The sequence below is a fragment of the Lichenostomus cassidix genome, chromosome 19 (genome assembly GCF_008360975.1).
Source record: "Lichenostomus cassidix isolate B80296 chromosome 19, HeHo_3.0, whole genome shotgun sequence".
Lineage (NCBI taxonomy): Eukaryota > Metazoa > Chordata > Aves > Passeriformes > Meliphagidae > Lichenostomus > Lichenostomus cassidix.
In genome coordinates this window covers 2943996-2969362 of record NC_139499.1, presented here as the reverse complement: position 1 = coordinate 2969362, position 25367 = coordinate 2943996, and the positions used below count along the sequence as shown (strand labels likewise).

Genomic DNA, 25367 nt, shown 5'->3' with positions numbered 1-25367 from the left:
ACTCGGCTCCAGCAGGAGCTGGGCTGGATAAGCCTAGTGGGTTCCCTTCCAGCTCAGGATATTTCATGCTTCTACAATTCTCCTCTTAGTGGCAGCCCAGCCGGGACTGACTGGGGAGATAGATTTAGATGCTTCTGGGAAAGAACAAGGCCAGGAAGATGGACAGAGAAGATCACCTGTGACACGTGGACAGCTGGGAAGCCCTGACTGGGATGGCTGTAAAAGTCACAGAATCATAGAGTGGTTTGGGTTGGGAGGAACTTCAAAGACCATCTTGTTCCACCCCCTGTCACAGGCAGAGACACTTTCCACTAGCCCAGGGTGCTCCAAGCCCTGCCCAACCTGGCCTGGAACACTTCCAGGGATCCAGGGGCAGCCACAGCTTCTCTGGGCACCCTATGCCAAGGCCTCCCCACCCTCATAGGGAAGAATTCTGTCCCAATATCCCATCTCTCCTTGCCCTCTGGCAGTGGGAATCCATTGCAGCTTGTCCTGTCACTCCAGCACCTTGTCTCAAGTCTCTCTCCAGCTCTCCTGGAGCTCCTTTAGCACTGGAAGGGGCTCTGAGGTCTCCCTGGAGCTTCTCCTCTGCAGGTGAACACCCCCAGCTCTCCCAGCCTGGCTCCAGAGCAGAGAGGCTCCAGCCCTGGGAGCATCTTAACTCTGCATTTATCCAATCCCAGCCATAGCCCTGTGTTCTGAGCACACACACTGGAATTTGCCCCAAAGGAACCCAACTGTGGAAGCTGGAGGAGTCAGGACTCTGTGCACTGACAAAGTTGGTATTCAGTAATTTTAAATTCAGCATCAACATTCACAGGAACGTTCAGCCAAAACAAAGAGCACAACAACCTGTTGCCCACAAAGGGAGTCAGCTCTACAGACCCCATTCCAAACTCCAGCTCCTTTCAGGCATTAATCACTCTTGCACAATAAACTGGCACAAGTCCCGTCAGCTTTAATGCTCAGGTTGATTTATTTTCTCAGAACAAAAATATCAAACATCATTTTTTAAAGAACAACCTGTGTAAACAGAAAGCTTCATGGCATCCTCCTCCCACTTACAAATTCCCTACAAGCAGCCTGGAATCTGCAAGAGGTAGGATGCCAGGCAAGAGTTTTCTTTAACTTGTGTGCATGGGAGAAGAGAAGGAATTTACATAGACCCCTTCCTCTCTCCAACAGCAGGACTTATTATCCTGGAAACTTATTATCCTAGAAACTGCCTCAAAACACGGCAAACAAACCCAACTTCAGGAAAACCAGGTTGGGTATAAACACAGAACCTTCACTTCAGGCTCTGGAAGTAAGAGAGTGCTCCTTCTCCTTTTCCCAAAACTTGCATGTGATGTGGAGATCTCAGTGTGCCAAGAGCTGGACAGCTGGAACAGCCCTGGAATGACAAAATGTCACAGTCAGTGTCCCCCAGGCATCACTTGGACAGTTCATTTAATTTCAGCATTAAATGATCCATGGTTACCAGCACACACCTCCAGTGGCCCTGAAAGAAAGAAACCCCCAGAATTCCATGGGTTAGCACAAGTGGACCAAGCACAGTGAAATCCCCTTAAAAATCCATTCACAACTTCCTCTTGAAGGACTTGGAGAATACTGAGTATTAAATGACAAGAGCTAAAAATGAGCCAGGGTCATCCAGCTTCCCATCCCTTATGATTTTCCATGCTGGTTCTGGGAAACCCAAGCCTGGATACTTACTCTTTGCCTTTGGGAGAAAGGTGAATCTTGTATGAGACACAGGAATTTTTCCTCAGCCCAGATTTCTATTGTTTCTCCCCATATTTCCCTGATCCCAGCTCCTTCCTGTTGCAGGACAGGAGCACTGGAAGGCCTGGCCATCCACCTGCATTCCAGCAGTCTGGGTTCTCCCAAATTCCATCCAGAGCTCCCCCAGCCCTTTGGGTGTTGTTACCTCACCCCATCACTCCCACTTGCAGTTGGGTCCTTGGCAGCCTTGGAGCTCTGGCAAGGGAAATAACAATTTCCATATCCAGCAAAACCTCTTTCTTTCATCTCAGCCTCCACCCACTCCTCCCCTTCTTTAGGGTAACCAGAAGGAAATCAGCACATTTGGTGCAGCATCAGCTTGGTCTGGATAGATCCAGGACTGTTTTAAAGGGGTGATTCCTCCCTCCTCAGCTCCAAATTTCAAAGGGGAACCTCTTGGGTCACTGATCAGGACTTGGCTCACATACCTCACCTTCTAATGGCTTCACTGACCTTATTGCCAAAAACTCACCTCCTACCTCTCCCAGGCAGGCTTTCCCTCTGCTGCAGAAGCAGCACTTTCCCCTCACTGCTCCTCAGACAGACCCAGCACCTTCCCCTGTGCTGCTATCACATCCTGCTGCTTCTGATGTTGCTGCAAGTGGCTCCTCTCAAATACTAACACCAGAAAAACTGATACTGGAAGTATTTTGCCAATTTGTCAGCACTAAAGGTACCAAAACACTGCTGGAACATCAGCCTTGTCCCTCTGTCATCCACAGGGTAACAGCAGCAGAAGAAATAAAATAAATGAAAAACCAAGAAAATCCTTGAAAACATTTCCCCAAAACAACCCAATTTCTGTCTCCTACAGGAGCTCTGAGGAGCAAAGAACCCCATCCAGAAGTGCCTGACCTGCTCTTGAGTTCAGGAATACCAGGAGCCCAAACCCATGTTTATCCTCTCCCAGCATCCATAGGCCACCACAGCTGGCCCAGCCAGCTCAGCTGCAGTGGCCATCCCAGCACATGCATATCGAATTACTGGTAGCAAAATAGGGAAGCCTGTTCCTTAGAGGATATCGAGTTACAGGCTGCTAACCAGGAGGAAAAAAAAAAAACAAACCAAAAAAAAACCCCAAACAAAACAAAAAAAAAGGAGGAATTGTGAGGGAAATCGCCTCTTTACTGACTAAAGATGAGAAGATGAAGCATCACATGATGCTCAAAAGCCACACCTCCATTATACATCCTTGAAAGGCACCACAGGATCACGGGATAATTGGGGCAGTGAGGAACATCAGGAGTCTCCAGCCCAACCCCGGTGACTCACCTCCCTGTGCTGACCCCGGAGCAATGGGATCACCAGTCCGTGGGCTCAGAGCCACACACAACCCGTGATCAGGGGCCACCCTGCCAGAAAACTGCGTCTGATTCAGCACAATATGCCTCTCACAAGGGCTGTCCCCAGCTTAAAGCTCAGGATAATACAAGCACAAAAAAGTTGAGCAGCTTTCAAGACTGCCAGAAACGTACGAGTAAAAAGACTTCCAGCCTACCACAAACTGGGATTTAGTGGAGTCACTGTCCTGGTTCATTCACACTCACCAAATCTCATGTTACAGCCTCATTTAATAGGCCCCCTTGTAGTGCCAAACATTCCAAAACTGGGGTATATGAGGTTCCTGACACACAAGATACCCATACAAGATACTCCTGACATACAAGATACTCCTGGCAGCACTTTCCAGGAGAAAGGGGAGAGGAAGTCCATAAAGCAGGAAAATGACTGGAGGACACTTCAGTTTATCTCTTCTCTTTGAAAGTGAATCAGAGAGAAAAATGCTTAAATCATTTCTCCAGTTAACAGCAGAAAGTTCCATTAACCAGGAGAAGGAAAGAAAGGCTTCAAGTGGGAAAAAAAAATCCTTGTCCTTGATGTGCTACAGTGTTCTGTGCATTGTTAGACTAAAGCATCCTTGCTCCTCCTAAAATATAACTGACTTCCACTCTGCTCCTTGCCAGTCTAATCTCAGCCCCAAACAGCACTTCCTTCACGTGTTCCCAACAGGAATATTTCAAAGCTGATCACTGGATGTTCCCACTGGCTGTTAGCTGTGGTTTGGAGTGTCTAACTGGGAACAAGCCTCCAGCTACCCATGCTTCTTGTGCACCAGGAAAAATAAAAGGATCAGACCAAGAGGTTTCTGGTTTTGTGGCTGCTATTTGAAGTAATAAAGGCTTTATGTGGAGCTAATTAAAAATATAATCAAACTGAAATCCTAAAGCCATTTCAGGGAGTGTTTGATCAGTTTATCTCTTTCATTTCCACCTAATGGCTCCACAATCAGAAGAGAAATGGAGGGGAACCACAGGAGCTGGATGGAGTTCAAAGCCAGTGCTGCTCCTGCACAGAGAATGTCATATGCTCCAACCAGGACCTTGCTCCAAGATTTGTTTCCTTCCTACAGCAGGTTGGCAGCGACTCAGCCACAAAACCCAGCGAGGCACACTCTGGCTTTGAAATTCACACACGAGCCTGTTGGCCCCAGCTATTTTAACTCATCCTTTGGAACTACAAAGCCAATTGTCAGTTCACAGGGAGCAACACGCCAGGTCGCAGGTCATTTACAATCACAGTCACATTCGCTCTCAATTAAAGCCATAATTAACAGTTTATGCTTAACTAAGGCTTTACACTTTGTTTAAGCTGCTTTTTTGCAGAAAAAACTGTGGGTGCATCTTCCCCAGCTCCCCTTTTTCTGCCTCTCTTTCTAGAAGCACCAAACTCAGCAAATAAAGTTTCTGTCAAAGCACGAGGAAACTGGAAAACTCAGCATTGTGCACTTAAATATTGCTCCTGCCAGTTCGGCCCTCCCTACCCCTATGCCTTGAGGCAGCAGCTCCCAGCAGTGCTGCACTGGGATAACCCTCAGCTCCTCAAGGCAAGTGTCCAAGAAATCAGGCTGGTGGGGGCAGCCTGGAAGGCTTTTACATCTCAGAAAAGTGACCTCAAAGGATATTCAGAGAAATGCAGCCTCCTCTGTTAGGGGAAACAGAGCACCTTCTCTTCAGTGCTTCTGTTCAGATCTAAATGGGATTCACACTGAGCATGGAGGAGAAAGGAAGGGAAGTTGTGACTCAGTAGCCAGAAGGATGAAGCACATCCTACAGCACAGCTCCACATGAGCCTGGCTGGGAAAGCAGATGTTTTGTGCATACATCAGCAAAGAGCCAAAACCTTGAACAACTGCCTGAGAAGTGCTCTTCACTCAGAGCCTGGTCAGCCTTACAGGCACTGCTACTCCAGAATGACACTGGAGAAAAACCACTGTGACCAGGAGGGAACAATCTCATGGACCCCATGAGAGATTCCTGACAGGCTGCAGTGCTCTGGAGTGCTGAGAAGAAATCCCAGCAGCACCAGTGTGCTCTCAGCAGCTGATAACAGCATGTGCTGGGTAATCCACCCCAACACCAGGAGAGGAACAGCTATTTACAACCTCAGCCTGTCCTGATTTATCTGGGCATGAGGATTGCCATCCCAGGGATGTTGGATGCTTTCTCCGAGCATTCAACATGCCCTAGGGAGAAAATTCTCTAATTAGGGACCATTTATCTGCTCTCTGTGGAAGTGACTCTGCAGTTAGCCATGCCCTCCTCTTTTCTCTCGAAGTGCTGTTTAGAGATGTCCAGCTGTGAGGGCTTCAAGTGGCCACTCCAATGGCTGAGGATGTATTTTCAGAGTGTGGCAGCACTCAGACACTCACCCTTCCCACATCCAAAGTCAAAGCCTGCCCCATCACAGATAACCAAATCCAGAGGAAGGTGGAAGGAACAGATATGCTGCTTCTCTCCTCTAGAGCCAAGCTACATGAACTCCCACTGCCATCTGAACATCTGCACTTACACACATTTTTTTCCTCAGGATTTTTTTCCCCAAGTCAATTTTTAAAGATCCTCAGCTCTGCAAAAGATCCACAATGAGTTCCAAGTGCTGCCTGTATGCCAGACAGACAGCTCTATGGCAGCAGGAATTCTCCAGAGATCTGTAACAAGTCTTGACTCCAAAGGCCCTGCATGCTGATGACATGCACTACCATCCTGAACCTAAAGTGATGGAAGGAAGAGCTGTCAAGTCTGCTCAGATCTGGGATAAGACAAGGATACCTAAACAAAAAGGAAGAACAGAAAGCAGAGCTCTTTCCCAAGCACATGTTTAAAAAAGAAAGCAAACCTTAAAACAGCACCCAGCCAAAGCAGCAAAACTTCCTGTTCAGAGAGCAAGAGGTCTCACAAGAGGGACAATTATGGGAAGGTGAAAGAAGGGATGAACTCTTCAACACACACTTCTGACTCAAGGACTTCATGCAGCCAGTCAGGGCTGAAACTGATCCTTAGAGCAGCTCCCAGTCCTTCCAGAGCTCAGATAACTTCCATGACAATAATGCTCAGCATTCTATGAAATCAACAGCCCCTGATAAAGCAGGATGGGCTGCACAAGAGGCACATTAAGGTCATGTCCATCCTTACTGGAAATAACTCTTGAGCTCTGCAAACCAACTCTCAGCAGTGCCAAGACACTCCCTCTGCATCTGAAGCAAAAAGCCTTTCCAAAAGCTCATTATTCCCTTAGTATGGAGCCCTTTTTGGGATCCCCTGGTGCCAACAGCCACAAACATCATCTGTTTGCAATGGCACCACTGTGTCACACACAGCCACCAGTGCCCAGGTGCTGCTCCAGCAGGGATGCTCCTCTGCTCCCAGGGAACAAGGGACAGGATGAGAATGAACAACCTCAAGCTGTGCAAAGGAAGGCTTAGTTTGGATATTGGGCAAAATTTTTTCACAGCAAGGTTGGTCAGGCACTGGCACAGCTGCCCAGGGCAGTTGTAGAGTCCCCATCCCTGAAGGGGTTTAACAGCCCTGTGGATGTGGCACTTGGGGACAAGGGTCAGTGGTGGCCTTGGCAGTGCTGGGGAACAGTTGGACTCTTAGAGGGCTTTTCCAGCCTTAACGATTCTGTGATTCAGGGATTCCATGTTCTTGGCAGCTCACAAGCAGAGGAGTGTTTCCCAAAACCACAATGAGCACTTTTGAGAGCCCTTGGCACTTATTTCATTAACCTCAACTGTCCCTATATCATCCCAGCTGCTGCAATGCCCAATTAGAGCATTTAAAACTCTGCCCAAGTTTGTCACTGTTTCACTGCTCACTGGAGCAGAGAGCTGGCAGGACTCTGACCAGCACCAACACCCTCTCACAATCAGGAGAGCACTTCCCCTGAAGGGTATCAAGACAGTAATAAGCTTCCATGATGATTTGAAATCCCTGGATTACAGACTAAGAAAAATAGATAGGACAATGACATCTCTTCTGCTAGCTCAAAGGAAAAGTCTGGAACCTCCAAAGCAGCAGGACTGGTGCCCAGATAGGGCACAACTCGAGTGGTAGAGAAAGAAGGCCTTAAAAATCTTAACTCAGAGAAAAACTTAGGATAATTATGTGCCTCCTTGCTGCTGGAAGTGAGGGCTAGTGACTCTGAGTGCTCTGCAGAGCTAAAACTTCATCAAGAAACTCCCATCTTACACATAGCCAATTCTCTTTAAATTCCACCTGCATGATAAACCAGCTGTTATCACAGGAATGGTAAGAGCCCAGCACCTTCTTCCTGTTCTACTGATGTGTAACATTTTATATTAGAGCTGCTGGCAAAGGCTCTGAGAAGTAAAACCTCACACAGTGATATCCCCTGAGGTCTAAGCCTGGCCTTCCCAGGACCTTAAGGTGACCTTAGGCAGGCAGGAGCTGGAGGAGAACAGAATCACAGAAGGTTGGAAAAGCTCTCTAAGATCAAGTCCAACTATCAATCCAGCACCACCATGTTCACCACTAAACCATGTCCTGAAGTGCCACATCCACACACTGTTGAACACTTACAGGGAAGATGACTCCACTACTGCTCTGGGCAGTCTGTTCCAATGCTTTACAACCCTTTCCATGAAAAAAATTTCCCCAATATCCAATCTAAACCTCCCCTGGTACAACTTGAGGCTGTTTCCCCTTGTTGTATCACTTGTTACCTGAGAGCAGAGCCCAACCCCACATGGCTCCAGCCTCCTGTCAGCAAAGTTTCCTCTCAGCACTGCAGCCAGGATTCAGCTCCTACCTCACCTGGGAGCTTTGTGTTTGAGCACAAAGGGGGATCCCAGGCTTTGGGCACTTCCTAAATCAGAGAGGAGAGTCCAGGGGCCATCCTTGGAGAGGCTGGAGAACCAATAATTAACCAAAGCCTTGGAGGACAGGGAGAGTGGGACACTAGGATATTGCACAGGTCTCTGTAATTGCCATTTCACATCATATCAAAGCTTTGAAGTCCTGGCTAGATGTCCCAGTGAGGGCAAAGCCAGCCATAATGCATCCAGACCCACGTCCAGTACACCCACTGGGACAGCATGTCAGGGATCCCTAAAACCAGGTGCTGCAGTCATTTCTTCACTTTCCAGAAGAGATCAGAGCCCAGGATCCTTCCAGAGAGACATTACAGGTACTGTTGCAGGCAGGAAATGCAGAAATCCTTGGGAAAAAAAAAAAAAGCAAGATGCTAGATGAGGAGAGAGCTGGAGGGAAAACAAAACCCCCAACCCAACAACCTCATTATAGCTTTTCTCCTTCCTCTGCTTAACAAGGAGAATACTTAATTAAGTCCTCCTTCAAGCCTTCCCCCTCACCCAGCAAGGCTCAGCAGAAAGCAGAGATTTAACAATTTCCTTTGCAGCACAGGACACCTCAGTGGGACAGGAATTTGCATACTCTAAAGAGCAGTGAATTGCTGGTTCTCTGTTGTTCAGCCACAGTGGGGAGGGACAGGATCAGCAGGAGGCACATTTCAGATCTGCTCAGGAATAAGGGAGAGCAGGAGGGGAAGGAGCAAGTTGCTGTTTATTCCAAGTCTGGAGCTTTCCCAAGGCAGGAGTTTGACTGTGTTATGCACAGACTTCTCTGTTTATTTGCAAGTCTGTTGCAGCTTTACTAGGTCAGTTCAACTGGCAACTGCTGCTGATTTTAAAACCAATTATAGTCATTTCTACCTGGTGACACAGCCTCAGTTCTGCAGCCAATTTTCATCCATTAATGCCCTCAGAACAGGTAGAACTTGCTATTCATGGCAATCACCAGTTTGACCTCAAAGGTACTGTTTCCTGTCATAATTTCAGCCTTGTTTGTTTTAACTGGAACATTTCCCTGTGTGTTCCCAACTGCTGGGACCACTTCTGTGTACTAGTCTGAGATACACAGAGACAAGCATTCAACTCTGGCTCACTTAAAATAAAAAATAAGAGCTCAGAGACTCATCTTCCTGGGACAGAACTATCACCAAGGACCCTCTACTAGAATCCAGATATTCCTAGGGAATTTGTCCCCAGTCCTCATGATTTAGTTCTCTTGTGAAGGACCACAGCAGCACAACAATGAGAAATTTTTTTTTTTTTCTGATAGGTCTTTCAAACAAAGCAGAATAAAAAGCTCTAAAGAGCCAGCAGGCCTTAGCCCACCATTCTGCAGTTTAGGGAACACCAAGGAGGACTTCCAGCTTTGCACATCCCAGGAAACTAGGCTAAACACACCTGCATCACACAAAGTGAACAGAAGCAGGTAAATAAACCAAGCCCTGAGAGGGGCCAGCATGAGACCCAAGGGATTTACAACCAATTGCAGCAGGATGGATTAAAAGAGTTTGTACTTCTATTTCTCCCTCTGAGTATTTCTGAATTACCCCCAGGAAGCACCACAAGCAGCACTGCATTTCACCAAAGGGAAGATCTATTCTGACCCGAAATTCCATTGGAAAGGTAGGAAGTGTGTTGTGAGCAACATGTTGTTTGTGGCAATTTGAAGAACTGGGCTCTACAGCTGGCAGGGGATACAGAAATCATGGAATGGTTTGGGTTGGAAAGGATCTTAAAACCCATCCAGTTCCACCCCCTGCCATGGACAGGGACACCTTCTAGTAGACCAGGGTGCTCAGAGCCACATCCAACCTGGCCTTGAACACTTCCAGGGATGAGGCAGCCACAGTTTCTCTGTGCCAGGGCCTCAGCACCCTCACAGGGAACTATTTCTTCCCTGTATCCATTTGAATCTCCCCTCTTTCAGCTTAAAGACATTCCCTCTTGTCTTATCACTGCAAAATCCCCTGCAAAAATACCAAGTAGAAGGAAGATGCTCAGGTGTATCCAGGCTTGTGCAATTGTACAAAACAGCCCTGGATTACTCAGTACAGAGAACACAGCAGGGTTGACCAAAGGCACAGCAGTCCCACCTGGGAAGGAGCTCTGAAGCAGAGGATGGATGCAGCAATGTTCCATCCAAGGAGAGAAGAAATTCCATAACTACAGTCCCACAGGTCAGCTCAGTGCTCCACAAGCACCTGTCAGCTGGTATATACAGAAATTTTCCATAACTGTTGTGATTCCACTGGACCATTCACCACAGACTGCAGGCAGCATTCCCAGCCCATCTCCTCACTCAGTGTCTAACACAGAATAGATGAAGCAGGTCTGCCAAACTGCCCCAGAACAGCCTGTGCCCTAAACTTAAGTGGTACAAAGCTGTCAGAAAACACTAAAGAATGTTCTGCCTCAATTCTGACCAATTCCCAGTGCCTTTGACAGGGAGCAGGAGCTCCTGCTGGAACTGCTTAGCTCCTCTTTGAATGTGTAATGAAGTTTTAAAGCAGCAGCCCAGCTTGCACAGGGCCCTGCAGGAATCTCCTCCAGCAAAGGACTTCTTTTGCCATGAATGAACAGCAGATTTTTGTTTGTGTCTCATTGATTTATGTTCATCTGGGAGACTAAGTTTCCTTTAATAGGGCAACAAAAAAATCAGCTTCAAGGAGACTGGAAATATTTTTGACTGACAGCTGTCCAACTGTGTAATGTGGGAGAACTCCACACATGGAGTCAGTGGATAAACTGGCTGATAAGCAGTTCAGCCCAATCCTTCAGCTTGCCTCCAGCAGAGATTTCTCCCTATCCCTTTCTACTTCTCAGTCTCCTCTAATCAAAATCACTCGTTTACTTACACCAGATGTGTGGAAATCAGCATCTTCACAAGCTGCTTTTTGGGAAACAAGAAGCCACACAACATTCCCAGTGGAGGACCTGTTTGGTGCCCCAGCAGAGCACCACAATCACCCCAAATTCCCACCACACACCAGGGCCAGCTGATCCCAGAGCTTCCCAGGTTAGGCACCACCAGGGATGAGACCCAAGGTCCTGCAGGCTTCCAAACTGCAACTGAAACACAGCAAGTGGAGACAATCAGAGCCTCTTGCCACGTCTGGAGCCACAAACTTCCTGCACAAGACTTCATCAGTCTTAAATCCCCTTTCAGAGCTCTTTTCCTAAGGGCAGGCACCTGCTAACACATGGAATCAGTCCCATCCCAAACCCAGGGCAGGATGACTTGTGCTCTGAGGCCACATGCCCAGCTTGGAGCAGAGCACAGGAGCAGCAGGAAAGGGTAAAGATCCCACAGGGAGGCACATCCAGCCAGGAGAAGGTTGTGCTCCTTTAGGAAGCAGCATTCAATCCAAGCTCTTCCTCAAAAACTGGCCTGAACTTCCTCATAAGCACAAAGAGACAACCTTACAACACCAGAGCTGATGGAAAGGCTGTCAATACTCATTTTCTGCAAGCAAAGAGGTGCTGCCTGTATTGCAGGAGAGACAACAGCAGCAAACTGACAGTCTCAAGCTGGGGATGCTTCATGACAGAAGGAGGCTGTCATTTTCCAGAGCTCTTTCCCTAGGGTTTTCCCCAAAGCAAAAGACCAGCAAAGATTTCCACTCCTGCTTGCACCCCCCTGAAGGTTTTGAGAAAAAAAAAGAATGATCAAAGAGCCTTTGTGCATTTATAAACCCATCAATTTTGCTAGAAGATTTAAGGCTTTAAAGAGTCCAAAACATCTATTTGAAATTTTCTATCCAAACAGACTTTAATATTAAAAAAAAAAAAACCAACCCAGAAATAAAATATTTAGATTTTTCTGAAGTAAGGCATTCCAACAGCTCCAGACAGGAACACTGGAGGGGAGGAGGAAATCCAATTCTTAAGTTTGACAGGAACTTTTTTTCTTCTTTTAATTGGCAGAGAAACAAGACTACAGAGCTATTTTACCCCCTGGCTCTGTCCAGGAATAGCTGAGATGAGTAGCACGGGAAACAACAAACCAAACTTACTCAACTGCTGGCAGTTCCAGGTCTGTGTCCCACATGAGCTTTGCCTCACAGGAAAGATTCCCCAAGCTGATGATGTAGCAGTATTCCACCCCACCATGCTGCCCTTCCTCTCCACAGACTCCCACCACTTTCCATTTTGCCTCCAAAATGCTCCCACCCAGAAGAGAAGCATGTTCCCCACCTGAGAACAGCATACAGGCACAACAGAGATTTTGGAAGCCTTTTTCACAAGCTGGTTACCTTGATTTCTTCTCAGCCATAGGAATTGAGAGGGTCAAACATTTGGGAGCACATTTCTTTCTCCACTTCCCTGTACTCCTTGTAGTACCTGCAAATTAGGGCACAGGATGGCATCAGGGGCTGGGGACTGTGCCACCCTCAGTGTCACAGAATGAAAACAATGTTATTTTTTGGGTGTAAATGAATAAACATGATGGAGGAGTGTGGTGGTAGCAAAGACACAGCTTCTCCAAGCCCTTCTTTCTGCTAAGTCATGGAAGGAGAGCTGGAAATGTCATGCCTCATCCCCAAACCTTGGGTCTCTGCTCTGCTGGGGACTAGTTAGATCATCTGCCTTTTGGGAGCCACATGCTTTCTACACCAGTTTTGGAAGCATGGGACAGTGCAGAGGAACCCCACCTGTGTGCTGGGGGATCCTTTTGTGTCTCCTGAAAGTTCCTTTAGCACCCAGGAGACATTGTCTGATACACCAGGGTATCTACCATGGATTTGGGATCTGGGCAGAGGATGGACAGGAGACACCAGGGATTTGTGTCTGGACTAAGTGGATGACAAGGCAAATGTTTCCTTCTCTGCTCTCTCTTCCTTGCTGGTGTCACAGGATGGCAAAAGCTTCCCAGTCTGCCCCATCTGAACTTCTCCAGGCACAGCATCCTCTGCTCCCTGTGCTCTCAGCTCACCGGTGAGGAATCCCTGAGCTGCAGGGTGACTCAGTTTGGGAACTGTCCCAGGGATCAGTGGCTGCCCACGAGCTCAGCTTTCCTGCATCTGCTGCCATATAAGGCCAAAAGCAGAGGGTTTTGTGCAACACACCAGAACCAGCCCCAGTGGGAGGCTGCTCAGGATCTCTCAGCCCTGACCCTCAGCACCCTTGGGGCCCAGAATCTCAGAGGGTGTGAAATCCCTGCACAGCAAATCTCTCCTGGTAAGTCTCAGATGGATGTTGCTGATCAAGAATGCCCATGGCAGTGGGATGAGCTTTAAGGTCCCTTCCAATCCAAACCATTCCATGGTTAAAAAGACACCAGTTTTAAAGGGCAGTGAAGCAGGAACTCCAGGACAACAGTGGTTTAATGTGCACTCAGCTCTGACACACACACTCTCACTGAGTGTGCTGCTCTCTCCAGAGCCAGAGCTGACAAAAGCAGAAATGCCTTGTTGCTACCTGGCAGCAACACCTCAACATCATTAGCAAGATTTCTCTTTCATCTACCAACATATTTCAAACAAATCTAAGGGAATACATGAGGCTTCTAGAATCAGGCCTTCTAGCACTCTACATGTACCAGCCTTCAAGAGCAGCCAGCCAGCTCTATTTCAGAACTCCCTGCCCTCAGTGGGCAATGTGGTAGCTCCATACACAGTGGGAGATCAGGATGAATACAAGAGATTAATTTCAAATTTCCACACTAGCAGCTAATACTGCCTTCAAGCTCTTTGTACTTCAGAAGTAACAGAACAAGTTTGAAGACTTGGTGTTATGACAGACTGTTTAAGACTATGTGGACACACAGGACATGGATGTGACAGAACAGCCCTTCACAAACATATCCCCTGGCAGAAGGCACTCAGCCCACCAGACTGGCTTTTCCAGCAGCACCAACCACTCTTTTTAGATGTTACTGCTGCCTTTCTGCAAGTGCCTGGCAGCAACACACAGAAGACAGTTCATATTTAAGGGCTGCTTTGTGAGCTCCAGAGCAGAGGACAGCATTGCTCCTGCCTCTGTAAATAGTGCCAGGAGGACAGCACACACTTTTGGGAAAAAGCTAATGTTTCTGGCAGTTTCAAAGGAAGAGCAGCATGAGGGCATAGACAAGCATTAGTCATGTTTTGGTGGGGCTGGGGCATGACTAAAGCTGGCAGGATAGTCCTGTACTCAGCCTGCATGCAGGTTTGTCTTCAGGGCTGTTCACTTATTACCTCCAAGATGGCAAGAAATTCACTTTTAATGAACATCAGTATTGTGCACTGAAACACCTGCAGTGCAGAAAAGCTCCTGAAATAAACCAACGCATCTTAAAGGGAATGAAAGTCATCCTTATTGAGAATGTTATCAGATGGAGCATCAGCCAACTGTATTTCACGGGGTCTGAGACATTTTTGTAGGCCTGCCCTCACCCTGACCTGCTCACAAGTCAGGTAACACACCTCTCACTAAAAAATATATGTAAAGGGTGGGTGTTCCAAGCTCCTCACTTGCAGCTTCTGTGCCTGATGAATGTTTCAAGCTGTTTTCTCCACATGTGTTTTCCCAAGTAATTTATTAACCAAGCAGTTTGGTGTTTTGGGGTTTTTTTAACATTTAAAACATTTTGGAATGGCTACTCCAGCCTGTCCAAACACTCTTTTTCCCCCAGGGATGGAAAGGAGGGCTCTCACCTTGCCAGCTTCTTCAGCTCACTGTTGATATCTCGGTTGAAGGGCAGGATGCGCTGAGCTCTGACCAGGAAATCCAGGGCTTTGCTGTAATCCCTCATGTAGAGACAAGCCTGTCATGGAAAGAAGACAAATGCATCACAAGATAAATACAGACCACTGCCCTTCTTCAGGACTCATGCAACAACAAACATTCCCGAGACAGAGCCAGGTAGCTCAGGAATCCCCCAGGAAAAGCTCTCTGTGACATTTCCAGAGAGCCTGACTTTCCAAAAGGGCAGATACAGACAAACCACCCTTGGCTGCTGCTGCAGCCCAGAATTCAGTGATTTTCCTCAGTTCAATCTGGGCTTCCTCCACAGCCAGGCTGGGATGTTCCATGATGATTTATTCTGCCCACCTGGCCACACCTAAACAGTGCTTTGGCATTTCCTTGGTCCATCTCCAAGGCCAACTCCCCGTATTTCAAAGCTCGGTCAGGACGTTGCAGTTTCAGGTAAGTGAGTGAGAGATTCAGGAAGAGCAGCAGTTTGGAAGAGTTGATCTGGTTTTGCTCTGTCTTGCTGGAAGAGCTGCGATCCAGGATGGAGAGTGCCTGAGCAGAGAGGGAAAAACAGCCAGTGCACAACAAATCTGTCATGGAAAGTGAGAAATCCATCTCATCTAACAGCTACACCCTTGTTTCTGTCCACCTAGGTCACTTAAAAGTAATAACAATCAGAACTCTAAATACATGGCATGGCATTCTCAGCATGACTAGTCAGCTCAGCCATATGACCACAGGTTTAGGAACTTACCAAGAAAAGCAGCAGAATAAAAAAATCTTACACCCTGGACTCAGATTTTAAGGAAAAATATAAAAATCATACAGGGATGAAGGCAAGTCAAATTACTTTTGTTTAAAAATACCAAGGAAAAGCAACTTTGAATCATCTCTACTTCTGAAAAAGCAGCAGATCCATTTCAGTTTGAGAATAACTGAGTATTTCCTTGTCTGGGGAGGGAGCTGAAGAGGCTCAACCTGAGGAAAAGGAGGCTCAGGGGGACCTCCTCACTCTCCACAATTCCCTGACAGGAGGGTGCAGCCAGATGGGGGTCAGGCTCTGCTCCCAGATAGCTGGACAAGAGGAAACAGCATCAAGCTGCACCACAGGAGGTACAGGTTGGATACTGGAGAAAATTTCTCACTGGAAGTGTTGTCCAGCTCTGGCAAAGGCTGTTCAAGGAAGTGCCAGAGTCCTCATCCCTGGAGGGATTTAACAGACAATTGTGGCAACTGTGGACATGGGTTAGTGGTGGCCTTGCTGTGCAGGGGAAAAAGCACTCAAATAACGCATCAGACTCCTGGACTCAGTGGTCTCAGAGAGCTTTTTCAACTAAAATGATTCTCTGACTCTTCCTTCATTTACCACTGCTGCTCACACAAAACCAGGTGTCCAAGCCCAGCTCCTAAATAAAAAACTATGCCTGGAAAATACCACAAAGTTATTTGATCTCCAACCTGTACCTGTTGTGGTAAGCTGAAATAACCCCTTCTTTCACTGCTTTCCCAATGCACTCCCCACATTTTCCTGGTGCCATACCCTCTTGTATCTGTCCTTGGCAAGCTTGAAGCGCTGTTTATAGAAGAAGTAGTTGCCAAACTCTCTCTCTGTGGCTGCCACTTTCAGCACCTTTTCTAGAGGAAGTCTGTCCTGCTGCTCCTGGGTGAAGAAATATCTGAATTTCAGCTCAAAAAAATAAAACAGGCAGAGAACTCAGGTAAGACAGTCCTGCACAGCCCCCTCCTATTCACAGAGCAGAAGCCAGGTCTTTGCCAAGGCCAGGCCACCACCATGTGGTATCTCTCTGGCCAGACTGAAACATGACAGGTTCTTGTACTGGTTATTCCTAGTGAAGAGGTTAGGAAGCTCCCCAGGCCCAAAGAAGGGCTAAAAAAAAGCAGGAATGTGCCCTTAAAACTTGCCCAACTCTTTCAGCACACAGCTAACATAAATGCAGTCATTGTCACAAAGCTGCTTGAAAAGTTCTATTGCTCTAATTGCTCTCTGGGACAGCCTGACACCCCCAAAAGACACCAACCAGCAAAACAAAAAAACCCCAACAATCATAAAAGAAAAAAAGATAAAAACAGAGGAACAAGTTTTCTTCTTGGTGTGCAAGCTGGAACCAGCTCACACAGAGAGGTCAGTCAGACAAAAAGGTGGGGCAAGGGGCAAGGAGGGAGCACAACAAGTGTGGTTTGCTCACAGGGCTCTGGGGAAAAATTTGCCTGTGCAGAGGCTGGAGAGAGCTGGAGGGCCTCCCCCATTAGCCTGTGCCTCCAATCACTGACCCACAACCACAGCCTAAAGCCTTTGACATGAAAAGGGGAATTAACAATAGCACCGTAACTCACCAGGGAGGAAAAAAACCAGGGAAGGAACATTTGGGAGAGGAGCCAAGTGGCAGAGAGAAGGCGGGGACACTGGGACACTGCAGACTGAAGAGGGTTGCTACAGACAGCTCCTTACTGTTCCTTAAAGAAATTGCTGGAAGTTGGTGCCCTCTAGTGCAGCCATGAGGTTTCTAGTAAAACTAACAATAAATGGGAGCCATCCCAGCGATTCCATCCAGCACACTAGCAAACAAAGGCAGGGCCAACCTTCTCCCTCTGCCTGGGAGGACAGAGTGAGGCATGGAGGGACACAAAGGGCAGGCATGTGGATCAGAGCAGAGCTGGGAGTCCAGGGCCTGGAAACTTGCACCTGCCTTCACCTGAACACATGTAACACACAAACCACAGCAACTGTGAGACAGGACAACAGCTCACCCTCCAGATTTCAGTCTCAAGCCTTATTAAGGGAACTCACGTAAGTCAACTCAAAGCAAGCGTCGCATTCCTCAGAGTCTATGAAGTCCAGAACCTCCACCTTGAAGAGCACCGTGGTGTTTGGGGGGATGGAGGGAGGACAGCCCCGCTGGCCATAGGCATATTCTGGAGAGATGATGAACAGAGCAGCCTCTCCCTTGGTCATGGACAGCAGGCCGATCTCCAGTCCCCACAGAGTGATGTCTGTCACAACGAGGGGTGGGACAGGTGAGAGTCACAAACACCAACCCCCCTCACACACTAATTAACTACTTCTCCTTAAGCCTGAAGGAAAAAATCATTGTGAGCTCCTGTTTCAGCAGCTACAATGGCAAGTTGCTCCAGCAGGGGAAATCTGGGCATGCTGCTGTGGGTCTGAGCACATGGCATCACAAATCCAGGGTGGGGTGAGCTGGAAGGGGCTTTAGAGATCATCCAGTCCAAGCCCTGCCTTGGGCAGGGACACCTTTGACTAGACCAGCATGCTCCAAGACCTGTCCAGCCTGGAAAACTACATCATCTCCTCTCAAGAGATTTAAAACTACCTGAGGGCAGGTGGGAAACAGCCCCCTAGCACTCCAAGGCAGAGGATGAGCAGGTCCAGATTTCATCTCCAATGTGAACCAGAAGGATTTTGGACCCCATGAACAAGTGTTAAAGGTTTTAAACAACCTAAAGACACCAAACTGCTTTTAAACTGAAATGTCTTAATACAACCCCAGGTCCCAAAATGTCTTAATACAATCCCAAGCCCCAGGAAAAACTTAGTGGCTCAAACCTACCTTTTCCAAGTTTCATCAGCCTTGGACACTTGCTGTTCCCGTTTGAACAGAAGAGCCTATTCCAGTTTCCCAGGTACCCGGAGTACTTCACTGTGGAGACCAAAGTGAGGAATAGGGAAAAGGGAAAAGCAAGAGTTTGATTTCATATCTCATAATGGCAACTTCAGGAGCACACCAGGAGTTGCAACCACGCAGATATCCTGCTATTTTTTTCCCTTCTGCTATAGGACAGCAGAGACAGCACAAACCCTTGTGTTGTACACCAAAAACCTGGTCACATCCAAGCCAAGTGCTGTGTGTTTTAGCATCATTCCCAGACAAAGCAGCTGCTTCATAGTCTTGAGCTAATTAAGATATGTGATTTTGCACTTTTACAAATTGGAAACCTCAGCTGAGCAAATTCAAATGCCCCAATTATCTGCAGAACTACTTGAAAAGCATTCCCTAACCAAAGCTGGAGCTCTGGAAAGAGGAACAAGGGGGAAAACATTCTGCATCTGTAATGCCAGCTCTGCCTCAGAAAATGCACTGTAAAGGGCCTCTCTTAACACAGCACCAGCGCCCTGCACTTCAGGAACCACTTCCAGCTTCAAACTTCTCTGTGAGCACAGGCGGGCCCTAGAAATCCTTCCTTCCTCAAGGTCAAGATGCCTTTTAATTTGTCAGCCACAAGAAGTTAAACAGGGTATCCCAAGTGTTAAAATACTGATAAAGATATCAGACAGTCTCTGAAACAGAGACAAACCACAGCATAATATTAGCCCTTTTAAGTCCCTGTGGTGGTCTTTGCCAGACAACAGCACCTCAACGTTAGAGGCTTAGGGAATCTTTCCCAACAGGTTTTGCCCTCTCTGTTTCCCTCAGCACCTGCTTCAGGCTCATCCACACAGACCAAACCTCACAGTGAGACACAGGCAACACAGATGGGCACCAGACCCCCACTGCAGCCCACACTTCCAAGGATTTCAACTGTCTTAGTCCTGCTGAATACAAATTAAATTTACCAACGGCTACTTAAAGGGTGCTTAGGAGCTGGTTACTATGCCTGAACTACCTGTGAATTCGGGCACAACATTTCTGCAGAGCACCACTGAACCCCCCCGGACAGGCAGGCCGAGCTCAGGCAGCCTCACTGCAGGACAACAGCCCAGGAGAAACGGCGATAATGGTGTAATGGGTTGGGTTGGAACCCAGATCACCCAGTCCAACCCATGGGCAAGGACACCTTCCTCCAGAGCAGATTGCTCCAAGCTGGCCCTCCCTGAACATTTCCAGGAATGAGAAAACCACAGCTGTCCTGGGCAACCTGTGCCCCAGAACAGGGACATCCTTAACGGGGGGCCCGGCCATGGCCACAGGGCCTCCCGCTGCCCACAGGCCGCCCTGGAGCACCCACACCCGGCTGTACCTGCCACGGAGGCGGAGGGCGGCACGGGCTGCCCGGTGCCGGGGCGCAGCTGCTCCTTGCGCACTCCTCCATCGCCCGTCAGGTCCTGCAGGCCACGGGGGCACTCCGAGGCCAGACGCAAAGAGGTTACCGGGAGTGAGGTCAGGGCCCATGACGATGCTGCGGCCGGTGCCAGTGACAGAGCCCACGTCGAAGTCGAAGGCTGGTCCTGGTCCCGCTCCCGCCACCCGGCCCTTGCCCTCGCCCCTGCCTCGCCCGCCCCGCTCGCCATCATGGCCGCGCCGCGCCTCACCCGCTCCGCCAATTCCCGCCCACCCCGGCGCGCGCCGCCTCCAGCCAATCACGCTCCGAGCGGCGATCCCGGCCCGGCGCGCGCCTTTAAGGCACGTGGGGATGGACACGGCCCCCGCGCGGCCCTGGGCCAATAGGAGATGGAATGTCACGTGGAGCCGCGGGGCACGCTGGGGGATGTAGTCCGCGGCCTGCACGGCCTCCCGCGCCTCCGTTGGAACAAAGAGCCCAAACCGAGCCGACCCGAACCTCAAAAAGCGAAACCAAAACCGCGCGAAAACATCAAAAAACCCAGCCCAACCGAACCAACAAAAACCACACAACTGCCAAAAAAACCCCACTGACACCCCAATTAAACAAAAAGCAAACCAAACCATAACAACAGGCAAAAAATCCAAGATAAATGTGCTTTTCTTGTTTTCCTTCTGCTTTTTGCTTATATGCATCACTTGAGTGATACAAATCCTTCTGAGGATGTCCATGGGCTGAGATAAAACCCCACAGAGATCTGTGGGAACAGCTCAGGGGTGACTGCTGACACTTTGGGCATGTTGGAAAATGGAACAGTTTAAAAATTTTGTGTAACTTCAGCGAAAATGCTTTTGTCTTTACCCCGGGAAAAGGAATTTTAGGATTCTTTCCAGGGCATTGTTCCACCAGGGGAGGTCTGATAAACTCAGCATATCAATAGAATGGGAGTAACCCCAAGATAAAGAGATATCAGCAGAACATTAACAGAACATCAGCTCCAAACCTCACCCTGGCTGCTCTGGGAATAGAGAGATAAGAAAGAAGACCTGATTAACATCGAAGGCGAAGAAATCCAGATCCAATAGGAAACTAAACTGAGATGATTCCTGTGGTACATCGTGGCCAGAACAACATCCTGGCCAGATAATCAAGTAATGACTTTATTAAAAATGTTAAATATATTAAAAACGTTATTGGAAGGTTTTTTATTTTTCCCGCACTTTCGGTGACAGTGTGCCCGGTGGTTGCTGGGCTGGCCGGAATGGTGGGGATGACCACAGTGGCTGGGGTCACTGGGGTGACCAGGGTGACCAGAGTGACCAGGGTGACCAAGGTGACCAGAGTGACCAGAGTGACCAGAGTGACCAGGGTGACCAGAGTGACCAGAGTGACCACAGGTCACCGCAATGCCCGCCGGGCCGGGGTCACCGAGACGCCGAGGCGGCCGGAGTGCCGCGGTGCTGCCGGAGGGTGCCGCGCTCGCCCCCTGCAGGCGGGAGGCGGCGGCGGAAGCGGCGGGCGCACATGGCGCTGTACAGCGCGGCCGCCGCGGTGCTGGCGGGGCTGGAGCGCGGCGAGGGCGGCATCAAGAGCCTCGTGTACAACAGCGGCTTCCCGGTGCGCCCGAGGGGACGGGGGAGCGGGGCGGCCGGGGGGATGGCAGCCGGGAGGGCGGGGGGAGCCCCGGAGGCCGGCGGTGGCCCGGCGCCGCTCACGGCTGGCTCTCCGCAGCACGTCCGGCAGCTATTCGCGCTGGTGTCCGAAACCCTCCGCTACGGCCCGGTGCTGGAGAAGCTGCTGGATGGAGCCGCGCTGCTGCAGGCCGAGAAGAAGCTGCAGCCGCAGCTGGCGAAGGTACGGGCGGCTCGGGATTCCCGGATTTGCGGTGTCCCGGGACGGCCGGGCGGAGCTCAGCCTGTCCTCCCCCCGCAGGTGCTGGTGTACGACCTGCTCTTCGGCAAGGGGCTCAAGTGCGGGGGCCGCTGGAAGGCGCTGGCCCGGCGGCACCGGGCGCGGCTGGAGGCCGAGCTGGCCCGCATGAAGGTGCGGCACAAGGTGAGCCGCAACGAGGAGCTGCTGGCCCCGGAGCGGGCGCTGAGCCCCGCAGGTGAGTGGGCTCGGGCTGGGTGGGCTCCCCGTGCTGACTGGGAGCAGGGCGGGGATGTGTCTGACCTGCCCAGCTCCTGCAGCCTCCCAGGTGCCGCGCTACGTCCGGGTTAACACCCTGAAGACTTGTGTGGATGATGTGATCGACTTCTTCAAGCGCCAGGGATACTCCTACCTGGGCAAAGCAGCCAGGTGAGTGTTTCTGCTGTGCCAACTTTCCTGGGATGTCAGCAGGCAGCATGGGATGAGGTCTGGTGGGCTGAAGGGTTGCTGATCTTGGTGCTCAGGGTGGTTGGGTTGGAGTCTCTATCACCCCCCAATCTTAGATTCTGCCTGTCTGGGTGCTGCCTGGAGCTGGAGAGGAGCTGTGGGATGAAGGGGATTCTCAGCCTGGGCTCTGCTGTAAGCACTGTGATCAGAACTTTGTATTCATCCTCCCTGTGTCTCATGAGCAGCGTGGAGGATCTGAAGGCCCTCTCTGGAAAAAAATTCTTGTTGGATCTTCACCTTCCGGAGCTGTTGGTTTTCCCTTCGCAAACAGACCTCCATGACAACCTGCTGTATACTTCAGGACACATAATTCTGCAGGACAAGGTAAGGGAGCTGGGGAGCTGGAGGTTGCAGGGGCAGGAAAACTACTGACGGGTGAAGGGTGAGCTCCTTGCAGTGTAGCTTGGCTTGCTGCAGCATATAAGTCTAGAGCAGAAACTCTGGGACTCTCCTGGAGTTTTGCTTCCATAGTTTGAAGGTTCAGGGTGAAATCCTGGGATATAAGCCCCCTGTGGGAGCTGGGGACCAGCAGCTGGGAGGAGCAGGGGTTGGGCAAGGCTGCTGGTGGAGGCTGGTGGTGGCTTTGTCCCTGTGTCGTGATGGTCCCTGTGGCCCTGCAGCATCAGCTATGCCTGAGGAGGGGTGAGGTGTTTCTACCCACCTCTCTGACAGTCTTTGCCCTCTTGCAGGCCAGCTGCCTCCCTGCCTTCCTCCTTGGCCCTGCTGCTGGCTCCCATGTCATTGATGCCTGTGCTGCCCCTGGGAACAAGACGAGTCACCTGGCTGCCATCCTAAAGAACAAGGGGTGAGAGCAGGGCTGTGTGCAGGGGTGGTGGGAAGCAGGGAGATGGCCCTGGTCCCCCCAAGCCCACAGAGAGCACAAGGTAGCTGGAAGAGCTGCAGCTGGTGAGCTGGTGGCTCTGACAGTGCTGGGCCACTGGAAGGACCTGAGGGGACATGAAGTCACGTAGGGGTGCATTCCCAGCCCCCCACCCTGGCCCTGTTCCATACTCCTGCCAGAGTTTGCCTGCCCAGTATTTGAGGGTTCCTGGGGGCCAGATGGTCTGTTCATTGCCTCTCTTAAACACTGGGCTCTGCCTTCAGACAGATCTTTGCCTTTGATGTGGACCCCAAGCGTGTGGCCACCATGAACACACTGCTGACACGGGCAGGGGTCACTGGCTGCCAGCTGGCCCAGCAGGACTTCCTTACTGTTGACCCCAGAGACCCCAAATACAGCAGGGTGACCCACATCCTTCTCGACCCATCCTGCAGCGGCTCAGGTAACGTGTGAGGCTCCAGATGAGCAGCTGGAGGTGTGGGCTGTGCGTGTGCAGACCCCAGGTGACAACTCCTGTCCCGCAGGGATGGTGACCCGGGGGCCAGGGGAGGAGGAACCCCCGAGTGCTGAACGCCTCCAGACACTGGCTGGCTTTCAGCGCCGTGTCCTGAGCCACGCCCTGAGCTTCCCGGCTCTCCAGCGCCTGGTCTACTCCACCTGCTCCCTGCACCGGGAGGAGAACGAGGATGTGGTTCAGGCTGTGCTGCAGGATTGTGGCTCGGCCTTCAGGTGGGTCTGGCTTGGGGGATTTGGGGGCTGTAGGGCAGGGTTTGGTGCTGACCCCTTTCCCGTGCTGCAGGCTGGTGACTGCCTTCCCATCGTGGCCCTGCCGAGGACTCACTACCTTCCCAGGAGCAGAGAGCTGTCTCCGTGCTTCCCCTGCAGAGACCCTCACCCAGGGCTTCTTCGTGGCTGTGCTGGAGCGGTGCAGGGAAGGGGCTGCTGCCCCCAGGTGAGAGGGGCCCTGGGGACTCCAGCTGTTTCTGGGGGTTACCATGGCCAAGGTCAGGGCTCTAGAAACCCAAGGGTGTGAGGGGAGGTGGGTGTGGGAGCAGAGGGCAGAACTGTGGCACTGGCTGTTTGCTCTTGTCTGCAGCTCCCTGCCTGCAGCAGCCAAGGAGGACCCACAGCCGGGAGAGGGAACGGAGCCAGGAGCAGTTCCCAAGAAGAGGAAGAAGAAAAAGCAGCGGGTAAAAGAGTGAAACAACGTTTTCTGCACTGACCCCTGCACAGCTGGGGCTCTGGGGGAACACATTCTGGCCTGAAGCTTTGTGCCAGCTGCTGTCCTGGGAATTCTATAACTCCAGGGACTGAGTGCCAACACTGGGCCCACCCCAGTGCCAGGAAGGGGGAATTGCTCACCAGCCCCTGCCCCAGGCTTGACCCCAAGGCAAACCCCAATCCACACCCTGCAGGGCTGGGGTCCTCCAGCTGGATTAAGGGTGGTTTTATCATGTTTCTCCCGTAAAATTCCAACCTCCAGCCTGATGTGGAGGTTTGAAAAAGCATTTCACTGTATGGGTGAAGCAGATTAAAGCTTCTCTTTACTGTCTTTTCCTTTGTGTGTTTGTGCAGTCCTGCCTTGAAATTGCCACTGCTTGTAAGAGGCAAAGTGGGGGGGGAGGGAAAGTGAAAAAAAGAAACAATAACAAAAATAGTAATAATAGTAATAATAGTAATAATAATCCTGTCCTTGCACCTGCCTTTGAACTGGGGGAGCAAGGACACATGAGCCAGAGGGTGCTGGACCTGAACCCCACCAGCAGCACCACCCTGCCCTGGGAATCCCAGCCCCAGGAATCACACACAGGCACAGCCACGAGAACACAGTTGTTTTATTTTAAACCAGGGACATAAGCGAGTAAACAAAAATTGCACATTCACACTAAAATCCTCATCAGTCACACCAGGAATGATCCAAGTCTTCAGTCAGTTAAAACCCAGCTTCCCCCCAGGCACAAGGGGCTCTCCCAGCAGTGGCTGTGTGGCAGGGAAGGGACAGCCTGGCTCCTCACAGGTGTGTGGGACTATGTGGGGCAGCTATTTGGAAAGCAGCACCCAGAGCCAGGGTACCCTCAGTGGTCCTTGCTCATCCCCATCTTGCCAGAGCTGACCTGGCCAAACCCTGGCACCTCGAGGATGGGGAGTAGGTGCTCTCCTAGCCCAGCACCCTGCCCAGGGTCAGTCTTAGCAGGCACTAGCCCCTTCCCATCTGCCTCCTCAAACCTCAAGGACACGTTTTGCCAGCCTGGCTGCTCTCAGCCCACTGCAACCTCAGCCATGCTGGTGGGTGATGGCCAGAAGATCCTCACCACCACCTGCACGTCCTCTGTGTCCCCTCATTCCTGGGCTGTGTCCCCTCTGTGCCACACAGAGCCCATCACCTGCCCTTCCTGCTGGGAGAGTTGCCTTGTCCCTGGCACTCAGCACCGTAACGTGAGGGCTTCTGCTCCTCACCCTCAGAGAAGTAATTAAAAAACA

The 25367-nt window shown here is 50.3% G+C and overlaps 2 protein-coding genes across 2 annotated transcripts; one reads left to right on the top strand and one right to left on the bottom strand.

Moving 5' to 3' along the window:
- Positions 1–954: 954 nt before the first annotated feature.
- Positions 955–19920, bottom strand: FKBP6 (FKBP prolyl isomerase family member 6 (inactive)). Its single transcript, XM_085078841.1, has 8 exons — positions 19628–19920; positions 18220–18309; positions 17439–17641; positions 16170–16289; positions 14987–15181; positions 14590–14699; positions 12208–12295; positions 955–1393 (listed from the first exon to the last, which is right to left on the bottom strand). The coding sequence occupies exons 1-7, from the start codon at positions 19899–19901 to the stop codon at positions 12220–12222; spliced, it is 1068 nt and encodes a 355-aa protein (XP_084934967.1). The 5' UTR covers positions 19902–19920; the 3' UTR covers positions 955–1393; positions 12208–12219.
- Positions 19921–21158: 1238 nt separating this feature from the next.
- Positions 21159–24438, top strand: NSUN5 (NOP2/Sun RNA methyltransferase 5). The gene is made up of 10 exons (XM_085078840.1): positions 21159–21286; positions 21401–21523; positions 21602–21776; positions 21859–21967; positions 22231–22369; positions 22735–22850; positions 23150–23328; positions 23411–23615; positions 23686–23838; positions 23983–24438. Exons 1-10 carry the CDS (start codon positions 21194–21196, stop codon positions 24086–24088), a joined length of 1398 nt encoding a protein of 465 aa, XP_084934966.1. The 5' UTR covers positions 21159–21193; the 3' UTR covers positions 24089–24438.
- Positions 24439–25367: the final 929 nt, after the last annotated feature.